Below are 16,349 nucleotides of genomic sequence, written 5' to 3'. Positions count from 1 at the left end.
TTCACAGGACTCAAGCAGAATTTTCCAGTTACGTTTTTACTCTTCCATGAGTTACTATTTGAAGCAAAACTTATATCAAAGTGAAGTTACTCTAACTAAAGTAAATGTTTTAGCTCCTCTACCCACCCCTGCTGAGCTCTACCCCCCTCTGGTTTCAGTCCAATCCCACAGCACCCTCGTCTGGACTCTGGGTCACTACAATGAACATTTGAAAAAAAGATGGTGGATGACCTGCAGAGGCACAGGGTGCATATGTAATGTATACAAGCATTTACCGTGACAATAACCAACACACACAAAGGTTCTAATGACTGACATTTATTGGTCTGAAGCCTGATTCATGGGCACAGACTGTAACATCAGTCTGAGCACAGAGATGAGGCCTCACTGAGCATAGACCTGACCATGACAGTTGCCCTGGGACTTCTACTCAAACAAACAGTACAACAAAGATTTTAGCGGTAAGTGAAAGAATTCTTATTAAAAAAAGGATTAGTGGGGGCACACTACATTAGAATGAAGAAGAGGAAAACACTACAGATTAACATGGTTTAAATCATCACCAAGAGCTCTGCCTGCTTCGTTAGAAAAGCTCACAATGGATTTCTACTCAAAAACATGGCAAACCACTTCCCCTGCCAGTGTATGAATGTGGTGTGTGAGGGAGCGTTTGGTGGAGACCGGGGGAGCCCAGGGCACGGATTAGCTCCAGGGCAGTTATGGCATTGCGTGTACAGTGAAAGAATAATGTTCCACTGTGGCAATTTAAGAGGAATTTCAAGCTTGTATAGAGAGAACGATCCAAGCCATTGATATTTATCTACTATATATGACCACACACTTGGAGACTCGGTATTCACTGCTGACACTGCTTCAGTTCCCATCATGCCTGTGGCTCTTTTAGTCGGCCGGCTCAATATATGTCTCACCTTAGACACAAATCTATGGCATGGGCCACACACGGAGCAGCAGTGACAGAAACGACGCCCGCCCGGCAGCTCTGAAAGTTACCCCGGGTCCAGAACTAAGGCACATGTGCAGGAGGTCGGCAGTGGGCGGGGCAGGAGCTCAGCAGTGGGCGGGGTTTAGGAGGCGTGGCCGGGCCGCTCCGCAGGTGGGCGGAGGCGTGAACACCTGTGGGTCGCTGATGCCGAGGCGCAGGTCGTAGAAGCGCGTGGAGGTGGTCACACTGCTGTTCAGAGTGTAGGTCTCCAGCACCGGGTAACAGTCCTTCAGCGTATACACGCCCACCCACGTCTCATCTGAGATACACAAAGACATTTAACTGTCAGATATGTAGGTCCATAAAATCACTATGCTAATACAGTATATGCTCATGTTTGGATGGCATGAGTTTTAAAGTGGACACAGGGCCACTGATCCGATACTGGTATCAGATAACAGAGTCGATACCCGAAAAAATACAATATCAGCTATCGGTCACAGATATCCCATACTGAATCAATACCAGTTTTGTCTTTCACCGCTTTAAAAACACAACTTTCACCAACTAAAATATGGGCATGCTTTTTTTTTTTTACAGCACAAAACAGCACAAACGTAGCACAAACGATTGACATATTTTTCATTTAAATTTGAGTTTGATGGGGGGCCAGGTTCACTCTAATAGTTATTCCTGGTTAATGTTTTCCCATTACAGTTCATAAATAGATCATCTTGTTTGTAAGAAACTTACTGGAGAACTACTTATATATTATATTTAATATCAGCAGACACTCCATTTATTTAAGCGGAGAACGAGGGAAAATGTTCGCTGCTCAAATCTGATGTTTAGTTTATTGATTTGTGTAAAATGCCCAACATGTCAACTCTGCACCGTTTCTCTGCACGGCCTAAAACCAGCCTTGTTTTCGTGTAGAAACGGATTTTATCTGGACTTCTCCAGTCCCATGTTAACTGATAGGAGAAAAGGGGCGGGACTCACGCTGGCGAGCTGGCTTGCGATCGGACCACTCCTGCACCTCCACGCTGTCCCCTGGGCCCCCCACTGTGTACTGGTCCTCGAAGGTGGAGTTGTCCGGGACATCGTATGGGTCCCAGGCCTGGCTGAGGGGGAGCTTAGCACACTCTTTGGTCTTCTGATCGATCTGGAACAACACTCTGCTCTGGTACAGGTAGATGAATTCGAAATACCTGAGACACAGACACAACAGTGACCGTGTGGCTGAACGCTCGTGAAAAAGTGCACGTTTACCACCGCCGATTGTCAATGAATAATAATGACTAGTAGCCTATAGTGCTTCCAGATATTTGTTATATCAGACTTGTGAAATTCACTAACTTATCTAACTTTAATTCCCTATATTTGTTTTTTTTTATGACAAACAATGAAAGACGAAGCCACTAAATGAAAATGTTAACTTGTCTAAATTAATTCCTACTTTCGGAAGACATTGGCAGCGTCCCAATTCTTCACAGAGAGGAGTTTATAGACCAGTGTTTTTCAAACTTTTTTGAGCCAAGGCACATTTTTTTCATTGAAAAAATCACGAGGCACACCACCAGCAGAAAATATAAAAAAAATGTAACCCTGTAGCCTATATTCAGTCATTCACATCAGAGTGTGATGTAGGAACACCGTATAGCTGTTTATTGTAAACAGACCGAGGGCCGAAGCCGCTGATTATTCGCCCAAAGTAAAGCACAACACTGCAAAAATGACCATCTTAAATTAAATAAATGACTTAAAATTGCTAGAATTAAAGTTCTTCTTTGTTGAATTTGAGTCGATTTGAACTAATCCAAGATACAAATGCTGTAGTGCCATGAAACAAGAATAAAACCCACCTGAAATCAGACAAACTTATCTGAATTAAGAGAATAACTACTACTACGGTTTTATCTTGTCTAAAACCAGACCAAATCTACTGAAATCTTAGATTTAATCTGTTAATTCAAGTAGATTTATGTCATTTCTTCCTTTAAACGATTATTCTTTTCCCAGTGCACTTCCTTCAAATGCCAGCGTTGTACATAATATATGACCTCATTGGGTGTATTCACAGTATTTCTACCTTTCTTTCTCCCATTTAACTCTAATAATGTTAAAAATACTCTCTGACTAGTGTAATAATGTTTCTCAAAATCATCTTGAGGGCCAGAGGTGCTGTGCTGGAAGGCCGGATTTGGCCACAGTGCCACAGTCACCGCCACCTGCCGCATCCATGCATCACTAATTCTCTTGTTTCAAAGAAATGAGCGACCTAACATGGAGTATTTATTACATGGTTACTCTAGACAGCACAGACACTCGAAAACGGTACATTATTTGCGGATAATAATGAATTTCTTTTCAAAAACACAACTAGGTGAAATTGGATAATTTTCCAAGGCACACCAGACAATATCTCACGGCGCACTAGTGTGCCACGGCACAGTGGTTGAAAAACACTCTTATAGACACATGACACAACTTACTGTCACAAAAATACTAGAAAAGTAGCCTGCAAGTTCATAAATTATATCCAAATGCTTAGTGAGCGTTTTTCCTTCAGCTGTCTGCGTCTACAATATACTAAAGGAGGAAAGGACACATTTTGTTCCATCACTTTAAAAAAAATCAGGTAGGCCTATAGTGCCTTTAACCTGTGATTGCCAACTCATGAACTGCCTTCCAGGTTAAACCGTTTGATTTGCGCACGGTGTGTGTGCGTAATTACGTTGCGTCATATACACAACATTAACATGTTGATAGAACGCCTCTGTAGGAGTTCGTGCATGTATTAAGCATTTCTATCCTCCAGGATGTGGCAGTTTTGCGCAGCCCACAGTAAGATCAAGGGAAGGCGCTACATGGATGAGGATCGTACCTCTGACAAGGCGTGTGCCGTTTGTGCTGCTGCAGGACTCGGAGCCGCTGGTTTGGGGCGTCGTAAGAGACGGCTGCGCGGCTGTTCCTCCCGGTGCTGTGGTCGTACTGCACCCAGCGGCCCTCCCACTGTCCCGGGGCCAGGCAGGGCGAGGGCGCGGCGGCGATGCGGGGCTCTGAGGCCAGCAGCACCGCGGAGAGGAACACGATCAGAGGCGGGAGTCTGGACATGGCGCTGCCTATCCCGTTACCGTGCACCTGCTGTGTGCGGGATAACGGACCGTTGTGGAGTAACAAGGGGGGGCGGGGGAGGAACTTCCGGCGTTGGATTCACGCGTAAAGCCGTGCCCGATCCGCGTTCACGTTCTAGAATGTGATGAAGAGCGGGGCCGATATAACTCATCCAGAGACACGTCTGTCATTAAAGGTCATTAAATGGGAATTTTGTATTTTTTGTTTCAGAAAGTAAAGAAATGAGACATAAGACATATTGTCAATTATGACTAAATCATTATTAATCTACTCTTTTTACTTTTATCCACATTTTATATTCGCAAATGTACCCCAAGCAGAAACTCAATGTGATAACAAAAAGGCTTTGAAAACTGTCAATATTTGTAAAAAATGCAGTATTTGAAATTGTACGGCTATACCTTCTGGCATATTTTGTATTTGTCTTTATACATTCTGCCTAATAATAATGATACCAAAAGAAAAAGCCTCTTTGAGAGAAAAAAATCCGAAAACTGATCGTTTTTTGGATTCACAAAACTGCCACATAATCTATTTAGAAGTGAACAGGAAAACATGCTTAGGCCTATATTTGTTTTTATTGAAAAAAAAAAGTCAATAAAAAAAAAAAATCCAACTGTAAATCATCATCATCATCATCATCATCATCATCATCATCATAGTCATCATCATCATCATCATCATCAATCATCATCAATCATCATCATCATCATCATCAATCATCATCAATCATTATCATCATCATCATCATCATCAATCATCATCAATCATTATCATCATCATCAATCATCATCATCATCATCAATCTCATCAATCATTATCATCATCATCATCATCATCATCATCATCATCAATCATTATCATCATCATCATCATCAATCATCATCAATCATCATCAATCATTATCATCATCATCATCATCATCATCATCATCAATCATCATCAATCATTATCATCATCATCAATCATCATCAATCATCATCATCATCAATCTCATCAATCATTATCATCATCATCATCATCATCATCATCATCATCAATCATTATCATCATCATCATCATCAATCATCATCAATCATTATCATCAGTCATCATCATCATCAATCATCATCATCATCATCATCATCATCATCATCATCATCATCAATCATCATCATCATCATCATCAATCATCATCATCAATCATCATCAATCATTATCAATCATTATCATCAGTCATCATCATCATCAATCATCATCATCATCATCATCATAATCAATCATCATCATCATCATCAATCATCATCATCAATCATCATCAATCATTATCATCATTATCATCAATCATTATCATCATCAATCATTATCATCATCAATCATCATCATTAATCATTATTAGCATCATCAATCATCATCATCATCATCAATCATCATCAATCATCATCATCAATCATCATCAATAATAATCATCATCATCATCAATCATTATTATCATCATCATCATCAATAATAATCATCATCATCATCATCATCAATCAGCTGCTGTAAACTTGCTAACTCCTATTTATCATGGAGCATTTTACATTAACGTAAACATTTAAATTTGATTTCTTATTTTTGTCCAGTTGTTTGAGCAAACCTGGATCTCACGGTCTTTGTTGTAATATATAGAATGTGAGTTATAATTCTTTTGGCCGCGGGGAGGCGCTGTTGTTCCGGAGTTTGTTGCGCGTAAACAAACCAAACCAAGTTTGGCGCAGGGTGATGACGCACGAGCCACAGCCGCAGAGGAAACGTGGGTTCGTGGGTGAATAGCGTATTATAATATCGGGGAATACTGTTGAAGTTTGAAAATGACCGATGAAGAGTTGGATTTGTCCCTGGAGCTCTCTGACGATGAAGCGCCTGAAGAAATGACTTTTGAATCGGCGAGAAACGAGGCCCTGCGCCGCGTGAAGAGCGCCCTGGACACGGCCAAAAGGTGAGCGAGCTTGCTCAGGCTCTGGCCGCCGTGTGGAGGAAAAACAACTTACTGCCTTCGTCATGGTTCGGCCAATATGAGATTTAATGATCTCAAGCAAATCACAAAGGTCTATCCTACACACTTCTTCATCTTCTCCACCTTGTTTGTTGTTAAAATGGCATCGCACTGGTTGATTTGCCACATTGGTTGAAGGTGTAGGAGTTGCTTGAGTGTGTCTTCCAAAATTAGAGTCCATTGAAGTTAGTAAAAGATGATTTATTTGAGCTTATTTTTTGCCTGCTCACATGTCCTCTTGTAAACCTGGCAGACCTTTGACTTTGGTCCACTGAAAAATGTTTTAGTATGTTCTGATTTAAGGCAATAGGTGAGCTCAAATTTTTGAGCAACTTAGCTGGAGCCTTGGTATATTGGACATGTGTGCTATAGCACAGGGCAAAGTGCTTGAACCTTCGTCATTATAAATCCAGGTTTGTGCTGGGGATGTCTTTTGGATCACTTTTAGTTTGCTTTTTTTTGCGTTTCATTTTTCACATGATAAATAAAGTTATGTTGACGGCATTGTTGTGATGGCTCTCAGTCATCCAGGAAGTGTTAATGGCATGTTGGTGTGTTGTTTCAGGGAGAAGGAGCAGCTGAAGGAGAGGAGGCGAAAGAGACAGGAGCTCTTTCAGCAGCAGAAGGTCCGACACACTGCATCCCCTCACACACAGTGGCCCATTTAGGAGGTCATGTTTCACGCTCTAAGAAGGCCACCAAACATAAAAGACAAACAGACAACCAGGGAGTAGGCTCCTACCCTCCAGAGCACAAAGCCCCCCCCCAATATTAGAATATTGAAATATGAAACAGGTCCTTCACATCGTAAACTATGTTTTTAAAAACAGTTAAGTTTCTACCCTTCAGAATACCGACCCAACCTTCCCAGGTCATGGTGAATATTATTTTGTTTTTATTGAATATTTTGGAGAGTGTGCAGGTTGTGACCCAACCCTTCCCGCTCTCCCCTAATATCTCTGAGGTCATTATCATTAGATCCCTCCTAATGATCACAGAAGCTCCCCCTGACTAACCTGGTTAACGCCAGACTGCTGTGTGCGCTCGAATCATTTGGAAATGCACAGCAGCCTGGGGACCATGGCCCAAATGTTCGCATGGATTTGGGAACCAATCACAGAGCGAGGAGGGACGGCAAGATGATGACGAGCTATTCAATATACGGAAGCTTGTAGTTTATTTACGGATTTAAAAAAAAGTTTATTTACGGATCAAACATGACAGCTGCAGACGCGATGCTATTTTTCGATCAAGCTTTAGGCCGTGTTCTAAATCGTTTAGCTCAAAAGTTTACAGCGGGTACGTCATACGTCATCTGATACGATGATACGATTGGCTGTGGCCTTGTGCAGATCGATGATAGACATGTGTAGCGCCCAATAAACGGCTATGGACGGTCGTAAACCACACCTCTCCTACGAGAAAATGAATTGGTGGTCCCCAGACTGAATATCACTTGTGATTGTGTTAGCCAGGCTACCCCCTGACAAGAAGAACACAGGAAACATGGTGGTCCCAGCACCAGCCTGGTAAACCACACCCACTTGTTTTCTGTGTGAAAGACGGTGGGTCTGGACACACACGGTAAACACGTGACTGATAGGCGCTGTTGCTCCATCAGTGACATGATGGTCATCTGCATTATGTAGATGGTTTAACTGTCCACGGTGCAGCCGGCCTTACAGTATTTCAGTCTTTCATAGAGATCATCATGTCAAGGATGTGTGACATAACAGTTCCTATGTCTCCTGCAGAAGAGAAGGCTCCTCCCCGCAGATGTGTTGGATCAAGTGGACTCTGCTGCTCCAAAGTAAGGCTGCGTCTGAACTCCTTAACCTTTCATGGGTCGACTGTTAGATCTATGCAGTTAGTGAGTCTAGTTAGTTAGTCTAAACAAAGACATTTAAGGAGAAAAATAAATCCAAATGATCCAAACATTTCCCTTTTAGTGTTATTTTATTTCAACAGCTGTTTCTTAAAGCTACATTATGCAAATGATCCATGTGGCTTAAGTTTCTACTAAATGAAACAAAAGCATTTAATCCGTTTCCTGAGTTTCCTCTTTAACACTGACATGTGACTGAGCTGTGGGGACGACAACATGGATTTTGTCACTTTTGTAAAGTTTGGCTTGTGCAGAACCTTAATTTTTAATTATTATTATTTTTATTATTAAATGTGCTCCTGTCAATCAACAGTGGTTGCGCATGAATCACTCGAGGGTGGGGTCGAGGGGGGTGGGGGGGTTTGGCGCAGTGGCTTGTGGGATGGCACATAGCTCCTAATCACCGGTTAGTTAGCATCAGAGGTCCCTATGCTAAAGTGGCCATGATAGTTAGCATCAGAGGACCCTATGCTAAAGTGGCTATGATAGTTAGCATCAGAGGTCCCTATGCTAAAGTGGCTATGATAGTTAGCATCAAGGCTCCTTTTACTAACCACTTCCTAACTGACTTACCAATTCGGAAGCTTCTTGCCATGGCGGACGCTGACGCACATCCGGTTTGGCGTAAGAGCTCTTACCAATCTGCTCGTTTCGGACGCAGCCCAAGACTATTAAAAACTACTGACAGGACAAAGCTCTGTTGTTATTGCTCGGGATGGGCAAAGTGAAGCCTCATGAAGCAGTTGAAGCGATTGTGCCAGGGCCAGAATCACAGTTTGAAACAATCACTCCACAGTTACAACCGCATTTACGGTGTTTCAGGATTTAATAGGGCTCCAACTAACCATTATTTTGGTAATCGATTAATCTACCGATTATTTTTGCGATTAATCGCTTGGCTGAGAATGGTGTATAAAAATGTTATTTTTTCAAATAACTTATCACATTAAGCTAAAATGGCGCCGCTTGAGGACGTGTTGAAGGAGTAAACTTAAAGTAAGTGTTTGCAAAAAAGGGAAAAATCTGAGGCACTCCGACACCTGGTTAAAAGTCCTTTATTTTTAAGTGGACATGTAAAGTGGACTTAAAGTAAGTGTTTGTGGGTTTGAGGGTTTTTATGCTAAATCTGCTTTCTGATTGGATGAGGCACAGACAGATATTCATGAAATGTGCAATGTACAAAACGCTACATGCCCTATATTTACAAAGTAGGTTTTCATCAAAATGACCACATTTTCATGTCATTTTTGCTCTATTTGGGTCTCTGAACCAGATAACGATTAATCGATGACTAAAATAGTTGTCAACTATTTCAGTAATCGATTAATCGATTAGTTGTTTCAGCCCTAGGATTTAACCATGTTATTGATATGCCTGTGGTTGAAATAAAACCACATTCTGTTTGATTTGATTTCCCATTGAAATATGAACATTTCTCTTATTGTTGTTACATTGTTCTTACTGAGATACTCAAAAAATAGATAAATGAAGCAACTGTCATAAATGTTTTCAACTTGATGCTTCTTTTTGCAAATCTATTTTTCTTGTTTTTATAAAACATGTATTGACAATTATTTAAACATAAAGCTTGGAGGCCCTAAGTTGAAATTGTCGTTTTAGTGATCTGTCAGAGCTTGGACCTGACCCGTGCAGCACCTTTACCCACTACGCCATCTGAGCGCACTCACGCATCGCACTAAAACACTCCACAGACATGGAGAAAGGTCTGACCGAGGTTCAACACAGTCAAGTGTTTGTATCATGAACACACAGCCCGGGTCACGTGACATGCGTGTTTTGAAACGCTATGGGACTTCAAACCAATGCCCAATCACTGGTTCAAGACGGCCACCCCTAGTTATTGCTTCTGCTCTAGGTCTGGGACTCTGGATCTCAGTGCGACTTTCCCAGAGACATAATTGCCAACTGAACATTCAAACTTAAGTCCTAATTCTGCTACAGCGGAGCTATTGCTTATCCAACTAAAGGAGGTCCAAGGGAGAAGGAGTGTATGTTTTGATCATTCGGGGTCTAACAGTTAGGCAACTATTTGGAGGGCACAGTTTGGAATTCTTTCCGTACAAAAAAGCACAGTAAATATACATGTAAAATGTAGCTGTTTTGTAGTGTTTCTTAAAAATGTAAATGACAGTTATTTTGCGAGTAGATCTCTGTGACGTCGTGGTTCTGTCCTGTGTAGCTCTGCAAAGTTCTCCCTCTACGCACTCACATTTTGAAGTCTTTAAATACTTTGGATTGTTGAAAAAATGGATTAGTATAATCACCGCCACCACTCTGATAAATAATACACCAAAAAAACGCCAAAGAAGCAGTCAAAAGTGTGTGAAACATTTGTAATACTTCACACTCTGCCCCGATCCTCGCTGTGTCAAAGTCCACTGTTTTCAATCTCTGTTTTCTTCCCTCAGGACGCAGGAAGACGCCAGAGATGAAGGTACTTTCTTGATCATTCGGGACTTAACTTAAAGCTGACTTTGGGTAAATTCTGACTTTGGCTCATATTTCACTTTCAGATCCAGTGGAACCAGAGCAAACCAAATTAGCATCTTCACGAAGGTATGCATGGAAATTAGTCTGTTTTCTAAACGTCTACAACATTCTCACCACCACACTCTACTTTAGGGAAAACAGCTTTTCTTAAGGTTAATTTCAGAGACGTAACTGGAATCAGAATGATGGTTAGTTTATATATAACATACATGGATTGTGGATAACTGTATCTGCTCTTTCAGCCTGAAGGACACGTACACAGTCACCACAGCCACGCAGCAGACGTCCTCCCAGCAGCAGGCGGCTCAGGACTTCCTCCAGTCCAGGCTGTACGGACCTCAGAGCGGCCGCACCACAAGTGAGACACCGAGCCTCTCCATGAGAAACGCCGCTAACCCTGGAGTTCAGACTTATATTAGCAATGCATCAGTATTCTCTCCTGGACGTCTGAAAATGTGATCTGGCTCTTAATACAAAAAAAGAATCATAGGAAATTACTAATACTAATTCAAGTATTTGTCAAAACGGACGTCTGTGATGTAATGCGAGATCATTTCTTTCCAAATTATTATGTACATTTTATTTTTCTCAAATGTTCTAAATAGTCAACTCAAATGACAGTCAGCATCATTTTCAAGTCTGCTTTGTAGCAGCTGTTCTCTTAATCTGATGTATTTGTCTGGCAGAAGCTGTCCTCAGTGTGCCTTTATCTGCACAAACCTATGTGTTCTCTGAATCAGCCACAAATCTCTTTGATACAGCTACAATGATTACTCTTAATCTTTCTGAATGCCTTGGACTAGGTATTAAAACCTTCGATATTTCAACTATGATGAAAATGATGATCTGCTTAATAAAGTGGAGCATCCTTTTTCAGTAGTTTTTCCCTTAACTGGGCTTAACCTGAAAACTAATCACCCCAGGTCTCTGAGATTAATGTCAGTGATTCAAAGAGCCCCGAGACACAATATCATCCATGAGTTTCATGAAAAACTTTTATTTTTTACCGTTATGACACTGAAATACAATTTGTATAATCATTTGGATTACAGTGTATATTATGTGCAGCCTGATGATAAATTGCGTTATTTAAACTCTTTAGAACCACATTTTGAATTAGAATTGTATTGATTTGATCAGGGACAATGCATTAGACATTAGTCTAAAAAAGCAGAGATGTCATGCGCCAGTTATAGCTTGTATCCACCCACAGTTCCATGACAGGTCGATGTTCCAGTTTCCCATGAGGCACTGCGGTAGCGCCAATGGCACGGCTGATGTAGCTCAGCGTCTCGGAGTAAACAGCAGACAAAGGGACGGCGCCTGAAAGCTGCTGAAACAGGTGGAGACTGTCACAACGCGAGCAGCAAAAGTTTCTTTGTTGAGCTGATCATGTGCTGTTCTAACCGCATGGCACTTTAAAGGGAACATCACAGTCAGCCTTTAAAAGAGTCATGTGACAACAGTGACTTGTATGTTATGAATCCCTTCATCATCACCTCTTCGTCAGACCTTTAACACCTCCTGAGATGCTCCGTTTGATTTCTCTCTGCACAGCCCCTAAAGCGACTGTCACTTTGTCTCCTTAGATAATGAGCTGCTGTCGCTGCAGAACAAAAAGGGCCCTCACAAACGGGCCGCGGTGCAGTTCACCAGGAAGGACTGGGGTGAGTGACCGCACTTTTCTTACGTGTAAAGAGCGTGTTTAGGTTTGGTTCCTACGTTTATTTACATTGTTGCAAATGTTTGTATGAAAGTTGCCTGCTGAACCCATTTGCTTTTGGATATAAAAGTGTCCCCTCAGGAGTTCGTGCTTGTGGCATTAAAAATCTAGTATTTGGGCATTAAAAGTATAGGACTTAATTCCATGAGGTTTTTGCAGCTTGCTCCTCACAGACTTGTGTTTGCAGCGTCTAAAAAGAAAGCCAAAGCGGAGAAGCTGAAGCAGCGCTGGATCCAAAAGCAGCAGACGGTGTGAAGGTCCGGGCCTCAGGAGGGAGAGACTCACCTGGACTTTGGTACGTGGAGGACCGGAGGTGTGAACAGATTTCTAAAATCCAGCTCAGGTCAGACGCCGAGAAGGAGTCCAAGCTCACCGCAGGATGGATTTGTAAATATTTCATTAACATGAGTGAGATTGTTCAACTGTTTTGTAATTGTGATTAAATCGTTACTACACAATGTGAAAGTTGTCAGTTTACAGCATTTATTTAGTCTCTTCGGAATGAGGACATGAACTTTTAAATACTTCATTGCCACAGACTTGTTGGACATATTATTAACCTGCTGTTTATCAAGGGTTTTTACCTTATTTGTGTTCTAACATGAATCTATTCCTTTCCTGTAAAGATGATCCAAGTCTGTGCAGTGGAATCATGAAGGCAGACTCCGCTTTTCTATGCGATTTACACATGCACAACTGAGCTTTGTTTCCCCAGCCATCAACATTAACTAGAACATCTGCTTTATAACACCATAGTTTTACAAAAGTGGATTTGTTTTCTGGTTTATTGCCATGGTTAAGAACAGGTTCACTACTAGGATTTTTTTCCCCGGTTCAATCGTGCAACATGAAACATAACACTTAACTTCAATAAATAAACAATACAAACTTTAAACTATAAGACTACAACAGGAAGAACATCCTCTGCTGGGTCTCCTTGATGAGGGAGCTGATGGTTGGCTCCCATTTGAGGTCCTGGGTGATGGTGAGTCCACGATGGAGATGGGGGTTTGGGAGAGACTGGGCTGTGTCTTTCCTGAAGGCCACGATCATCTCCTTTCTGTGTGGAGTTTGCATGTTCTCCCCATGTCTGTGTAGGTTTCCTCCAGGTACCACTAAAAACATGTACAATACAACAGGCCAGAAGGAATGATGTGTGTGCATGAATGATGGTGGTCGCAGATGTGTGCAGTCACAACAGCACTTCTGTCAGTCTCCCTGAGGGGAAACTAAAGCTCCATACAGTGGGTTGAAAAAGTATCCTTTCACTTTTTAACATTTTGCCACACTATGGACCACAAGCATAAATATATTAGTTGAAATTTTACATAAAAGACACACACTAGGTGACACACAATCGCGAAGTAAAATGAAATTTCTGCACGATTTTGAATTTCTTTATAAATAAAAAAAATGGGGTGTGTGCAAAAGTATCTATTAACCTTTCCTTTTAGTGCAACCAAGTGCCTTCAGAAGTTTCCTGATGATTTCTGAATGATCACATGTTGACCCAATGACTAAATAGAGTCTACCTGTGTGTAATCTAATGTCTCAGAGGTCTGTTATAGACTATTGTGGAGCAGAAGCATCATGAAGTCCAAGAACACAGGTCCAGGATACGTCTCTCAAAGCACAGTTACATCATAAAAATGATTAAACTGTCAGCTTGAACTAACACCAACCAAATATTTACATTTGATCATATTTTTATTGGCCATAACATGTACACCTTCACAGGACAGGGAGGGATAAGTAAGTACACCCCCTGAATCTCGCTGAACTGCAGCAGTTTTGTGAAGAGGAATGATCCAAGTCCTGAAACTACAGAAAAGCAGTTACTGCTGGAAAAAAAAAGAGTCAGCAGATATTTAATACAGGGGTTCCACGCTGTTGTGAATGTCTCAGGTCTTTTCTGCAAAATATCTTTGAACATTTTTTTCTATTGATTATCACGTTGTCCAGGCCCTGGAAAAATAGAATAGCACCAACATCAAAACCCTGTGAAGTCCTGGAGCAGGAGAATCATGGTGTGGTGCTGTTTTGTTTCCTCAGGGCCTGGACAACGTGCCATCATCAATGGAAAAACTAATTCAGAAGTTTATCACATATCATGCAGTGTCATCAATAAAACATTTGGAAAAACACTCTAAAGGACCTTCTTTACGTTCTTAGACGCTGATTGTGATATTTGCCAGTGCCATTCACGGAGCTCAAACATCCTGAAACTACAGAATAAGCTCTTAATCACTCAGATATTGTTTCTTGAGCTCGCTGTACGTGTAGTCAGGGTTGGGGGGCGAGGCAGCGGTTCGCTTTGGGCGTGAATGTGGAGCAGATTCCGGGTTGGTGAGAGAGAGGAGGGTTTGGAGCTGCAGCGCGTAATTACGCAGCGTCTCAGATGGACTTGTGCCTTGGACCAGCCCTCAGCGCGGCCTCTGCAGGAGTTCAGACTCTGGTTAAAACGGTTCTGTTCGGATCCTTCCTGCTTCCGGCTCTGAGGAGGCGGCAGCGGCTCCGGTGTCCGTGCATGACCGTAGGACATGGAGCGTCACAGAGTACGAACAGATTTGTCAAAGACGTGCACGCTCAAGTATAAGAAGAAAATATTTCAACGCTTTACTCAAAGCCTATGGTTGAATTCTTATATTTTATATTTTTATTACCAACCAGTTCTGATGAATAAGGTGATGATTAAATAAAGAAGAAAGCTCAGCGTTTAACATGTGCACAAAACTTCATTTCCTCAGTGAGATCTCCCCTCGGCTCTTTCCCTCGCCTCTCCTCGCGTCTGTGCCGCGTTTCTAAAGTGCGGACTGCGTACGACAGGTGTGTGTGTGGCGGTGCGTAATGTCACGTTCAGTTTGATTTCTATAAATACCACCTTTGGCGCAGAACAGTGCGTACGGAAGGTTTTGGCCTCCTTTTGTCCGTACGTGAGCTTTATAAATGAGGCCCCTGGCCTGTAAAGACTGGATATTATATTTGTATGTCATAGAAAGCAGTGGTTCTGGTAACCCAAATATGTAACATATGATGTAAAATATTGTCTTTTCCTCAAAAAAATGTTGTTAAATAAGCATTATTTATTTATTGAACAGACTCAAGTGATTCCATACTTTTTCTGTACATAAATATTAGAAGAAATGTTTTCTGGTAAAGGCTCAGCTAAAAACGGAAAACAAGTCCCATAGACCTTATAAGGGTTAACAAATATTCATAAAAATATATTCAGCTTGAACAAATATGTTAAAATGACACTTCTGGGCACACTCCGTCATTTGGACAAACGTGTGGAAGAAAGTCTCTCCAGACACAGTAAATCAAACTGCCTCCATGGAAGTGGGACCTTTATTATTAGAATAAGTTGTGGAATTTGTCCTCCTGGCATTCAACAAATATATGGTCAATGCAAGTAACAATAATTAACATAATAATCTGTTCATTCAGGAAAATAAACTGAGCTGAGAGACAGGCCCCCACAGCCGTGAGACACGCCCCCAAGCTGTGTAACGGAAAACAAATGTAACCCCCCCCCCCCCCCCCCCAACACCGCACTGGGCTAGGAGGGAGGAAGAGGGCCCTTTCTCTGTTGACCTTTCGCAAAACCCCGCCCCAAAAAGGTCAATGTCCAAACCTCATAGCAACCGTTGCTAGCAGACACTTCCCAGATTACCTCTCATTGAAACTAATGGACTCGTTTCTCGCCTTGACAAACAAGCTAAAAACACACCGAGCCGCGCTAATACCCGTCTATCATCCACCAGGGGTTCCATGAGCTGTTGTTGCTCGTCATCGTCACAGAAAAGCCGTTTCTGCCGCTGGAACATCTGGCACATTTACTCTACAGAAGCATTTCGATATTTCCGCCGCGGGTGGATTTGTTTTCGTCACTGCACTGAAGCACATGGGGCAAATATATTATGTCTATACTGGGGAACCATGACTCTTACGTTACGAGCCGCCTCCACGGGGGAGACAAAGCCACTGCAGCCTCTCTGCAGAACAGACCCCAGACTGGACAGATTTGAATCAATACTGGACTGACATAAGAAGAGAAGTTACCAAGAGCATGACCAGTCCGCATGACGCTGCCGCTTTCAGGCAAGGCAGCGTTTTTCCGATTTGTGACGAT

At 42.0% G+C, this 16,349-nt stretch overlaps 2 protein-coding genes across 2 annotated transcripts; one reads left to right on the top strand and one right to left on the bottom strand.

The window, feature by feature from the left end:
- Nucleotides 1-1,052: 1,052 nt before the first annotated feature.
- Nucleotides 1,053-4,093, bottom strand: epdr1 (ependymin related 1). The gene is made up of 3 exons (XM_079569438.1): nt 3,831-4,093; nt 1,946-2,154; nt 1,053-1,262 (listed from the first exon to the last, which is right to left on the bottom strand). Exons 1-3 carry the CDS (start codon nt 4,058-4,060, stop codon nt 1,069-1,071), a joined length of 633 nt encoding a protein of 210 aa, XP_079425564.1. The 5' UTR covers nt 4,061-4,093; the 3' UTR covers nt 1,053-1,068.
- Nucleotides 4,094-5,806: 1,713 nt separating this feature from the next.
- Nucleotides 5,807-12,534, top strand: nol7 (nucleolar protein 7). Its single transcript, XM_079569529.1, has 8 exons — nt 5,807-6,041; nt 6,664-6,724; nt 7,853-7,908; nt 10,413-10,438; nt 10,518-10,560; nt 10,737-10,852; nt 12,084-12,161; nt 12,405-12,534. The coding sequence occupies exons 1-8, from the start codon at nt 5,914-5,916 to the stop codon at nt 12,470-12,472; spliced, it is 576 nt and encodes a 191-aa protein (XP_079425655.1). The 5' UTR covers nt 5,807-5,913; the 3' UTR covers nt 12,473-12,534.
- Nucleotides 12,535-16,349: the final 3,815 nt, after the last annotated feature.

This window comes from Gobius niger (genome assembly GCF_951799975.1).
Source record: "Gobius niger genome assembly, chromosome: 13".
Classification (NCBI taxonomy): domain Eukaryota; kingdom Metazoa; phylum Chordata; class Actinopteri; order Gobiiformes; family Gobiidae; genus Gobius; species Gobius niger.
Note: the sequence above shows the minus strand (reverse complement) of the source record. Positions and strands in the feature narration are given on the sequence as shown.

Excerpts from the sequence above, each read along its gene's own strand:
- nol7 (XM_079569529.1), top strand. The coding sequence starts at position 5,914 with ATGACCGATGAAGAGTTGGATTTGTCCCTGGAGCTCTCTGACGATGAA. Across the intron at positions 6,042-6,663 it reads GCCCTGGACACGGCCAAAAG|GGAGAAGGAGCAGCTGAAGG; the intron begins GTGAGCGAGCTT and ends GTGTTGTTTCAG. Across the intron at positions 6,725-7,852 it reads AGCTCTTTCAGCAGCAGAAG|AAGAGAAGGCTCCTCCCCGC; the intron begins GTCCGACACACT and ends TGTCTCCTGCAG.
- epdr1 (XM_079569438.1), bottom strand. The coding sequence starts at position 4,060 with ATGTCCAGACTCCCGCCTCTGATCGTGTTCCTCTCCGCGGTGCTGCTG. Across the intron at positions 2,155-3,830 it reads CGGCACACGCCTTGTCAGAG|GTATTTCGAATTCATCTACC; the intron begins GTACGATCCTCA and ends TCTGTGTCTCAG. Across the intron at positions 1,263-1,945 it reads TCGCAAGCCAGCTCGCCAGC|ATGAGACGTGGGTGGGCGTG; the intron begins GTGAGTCCCGCC and ends TGTGTATCTCAG.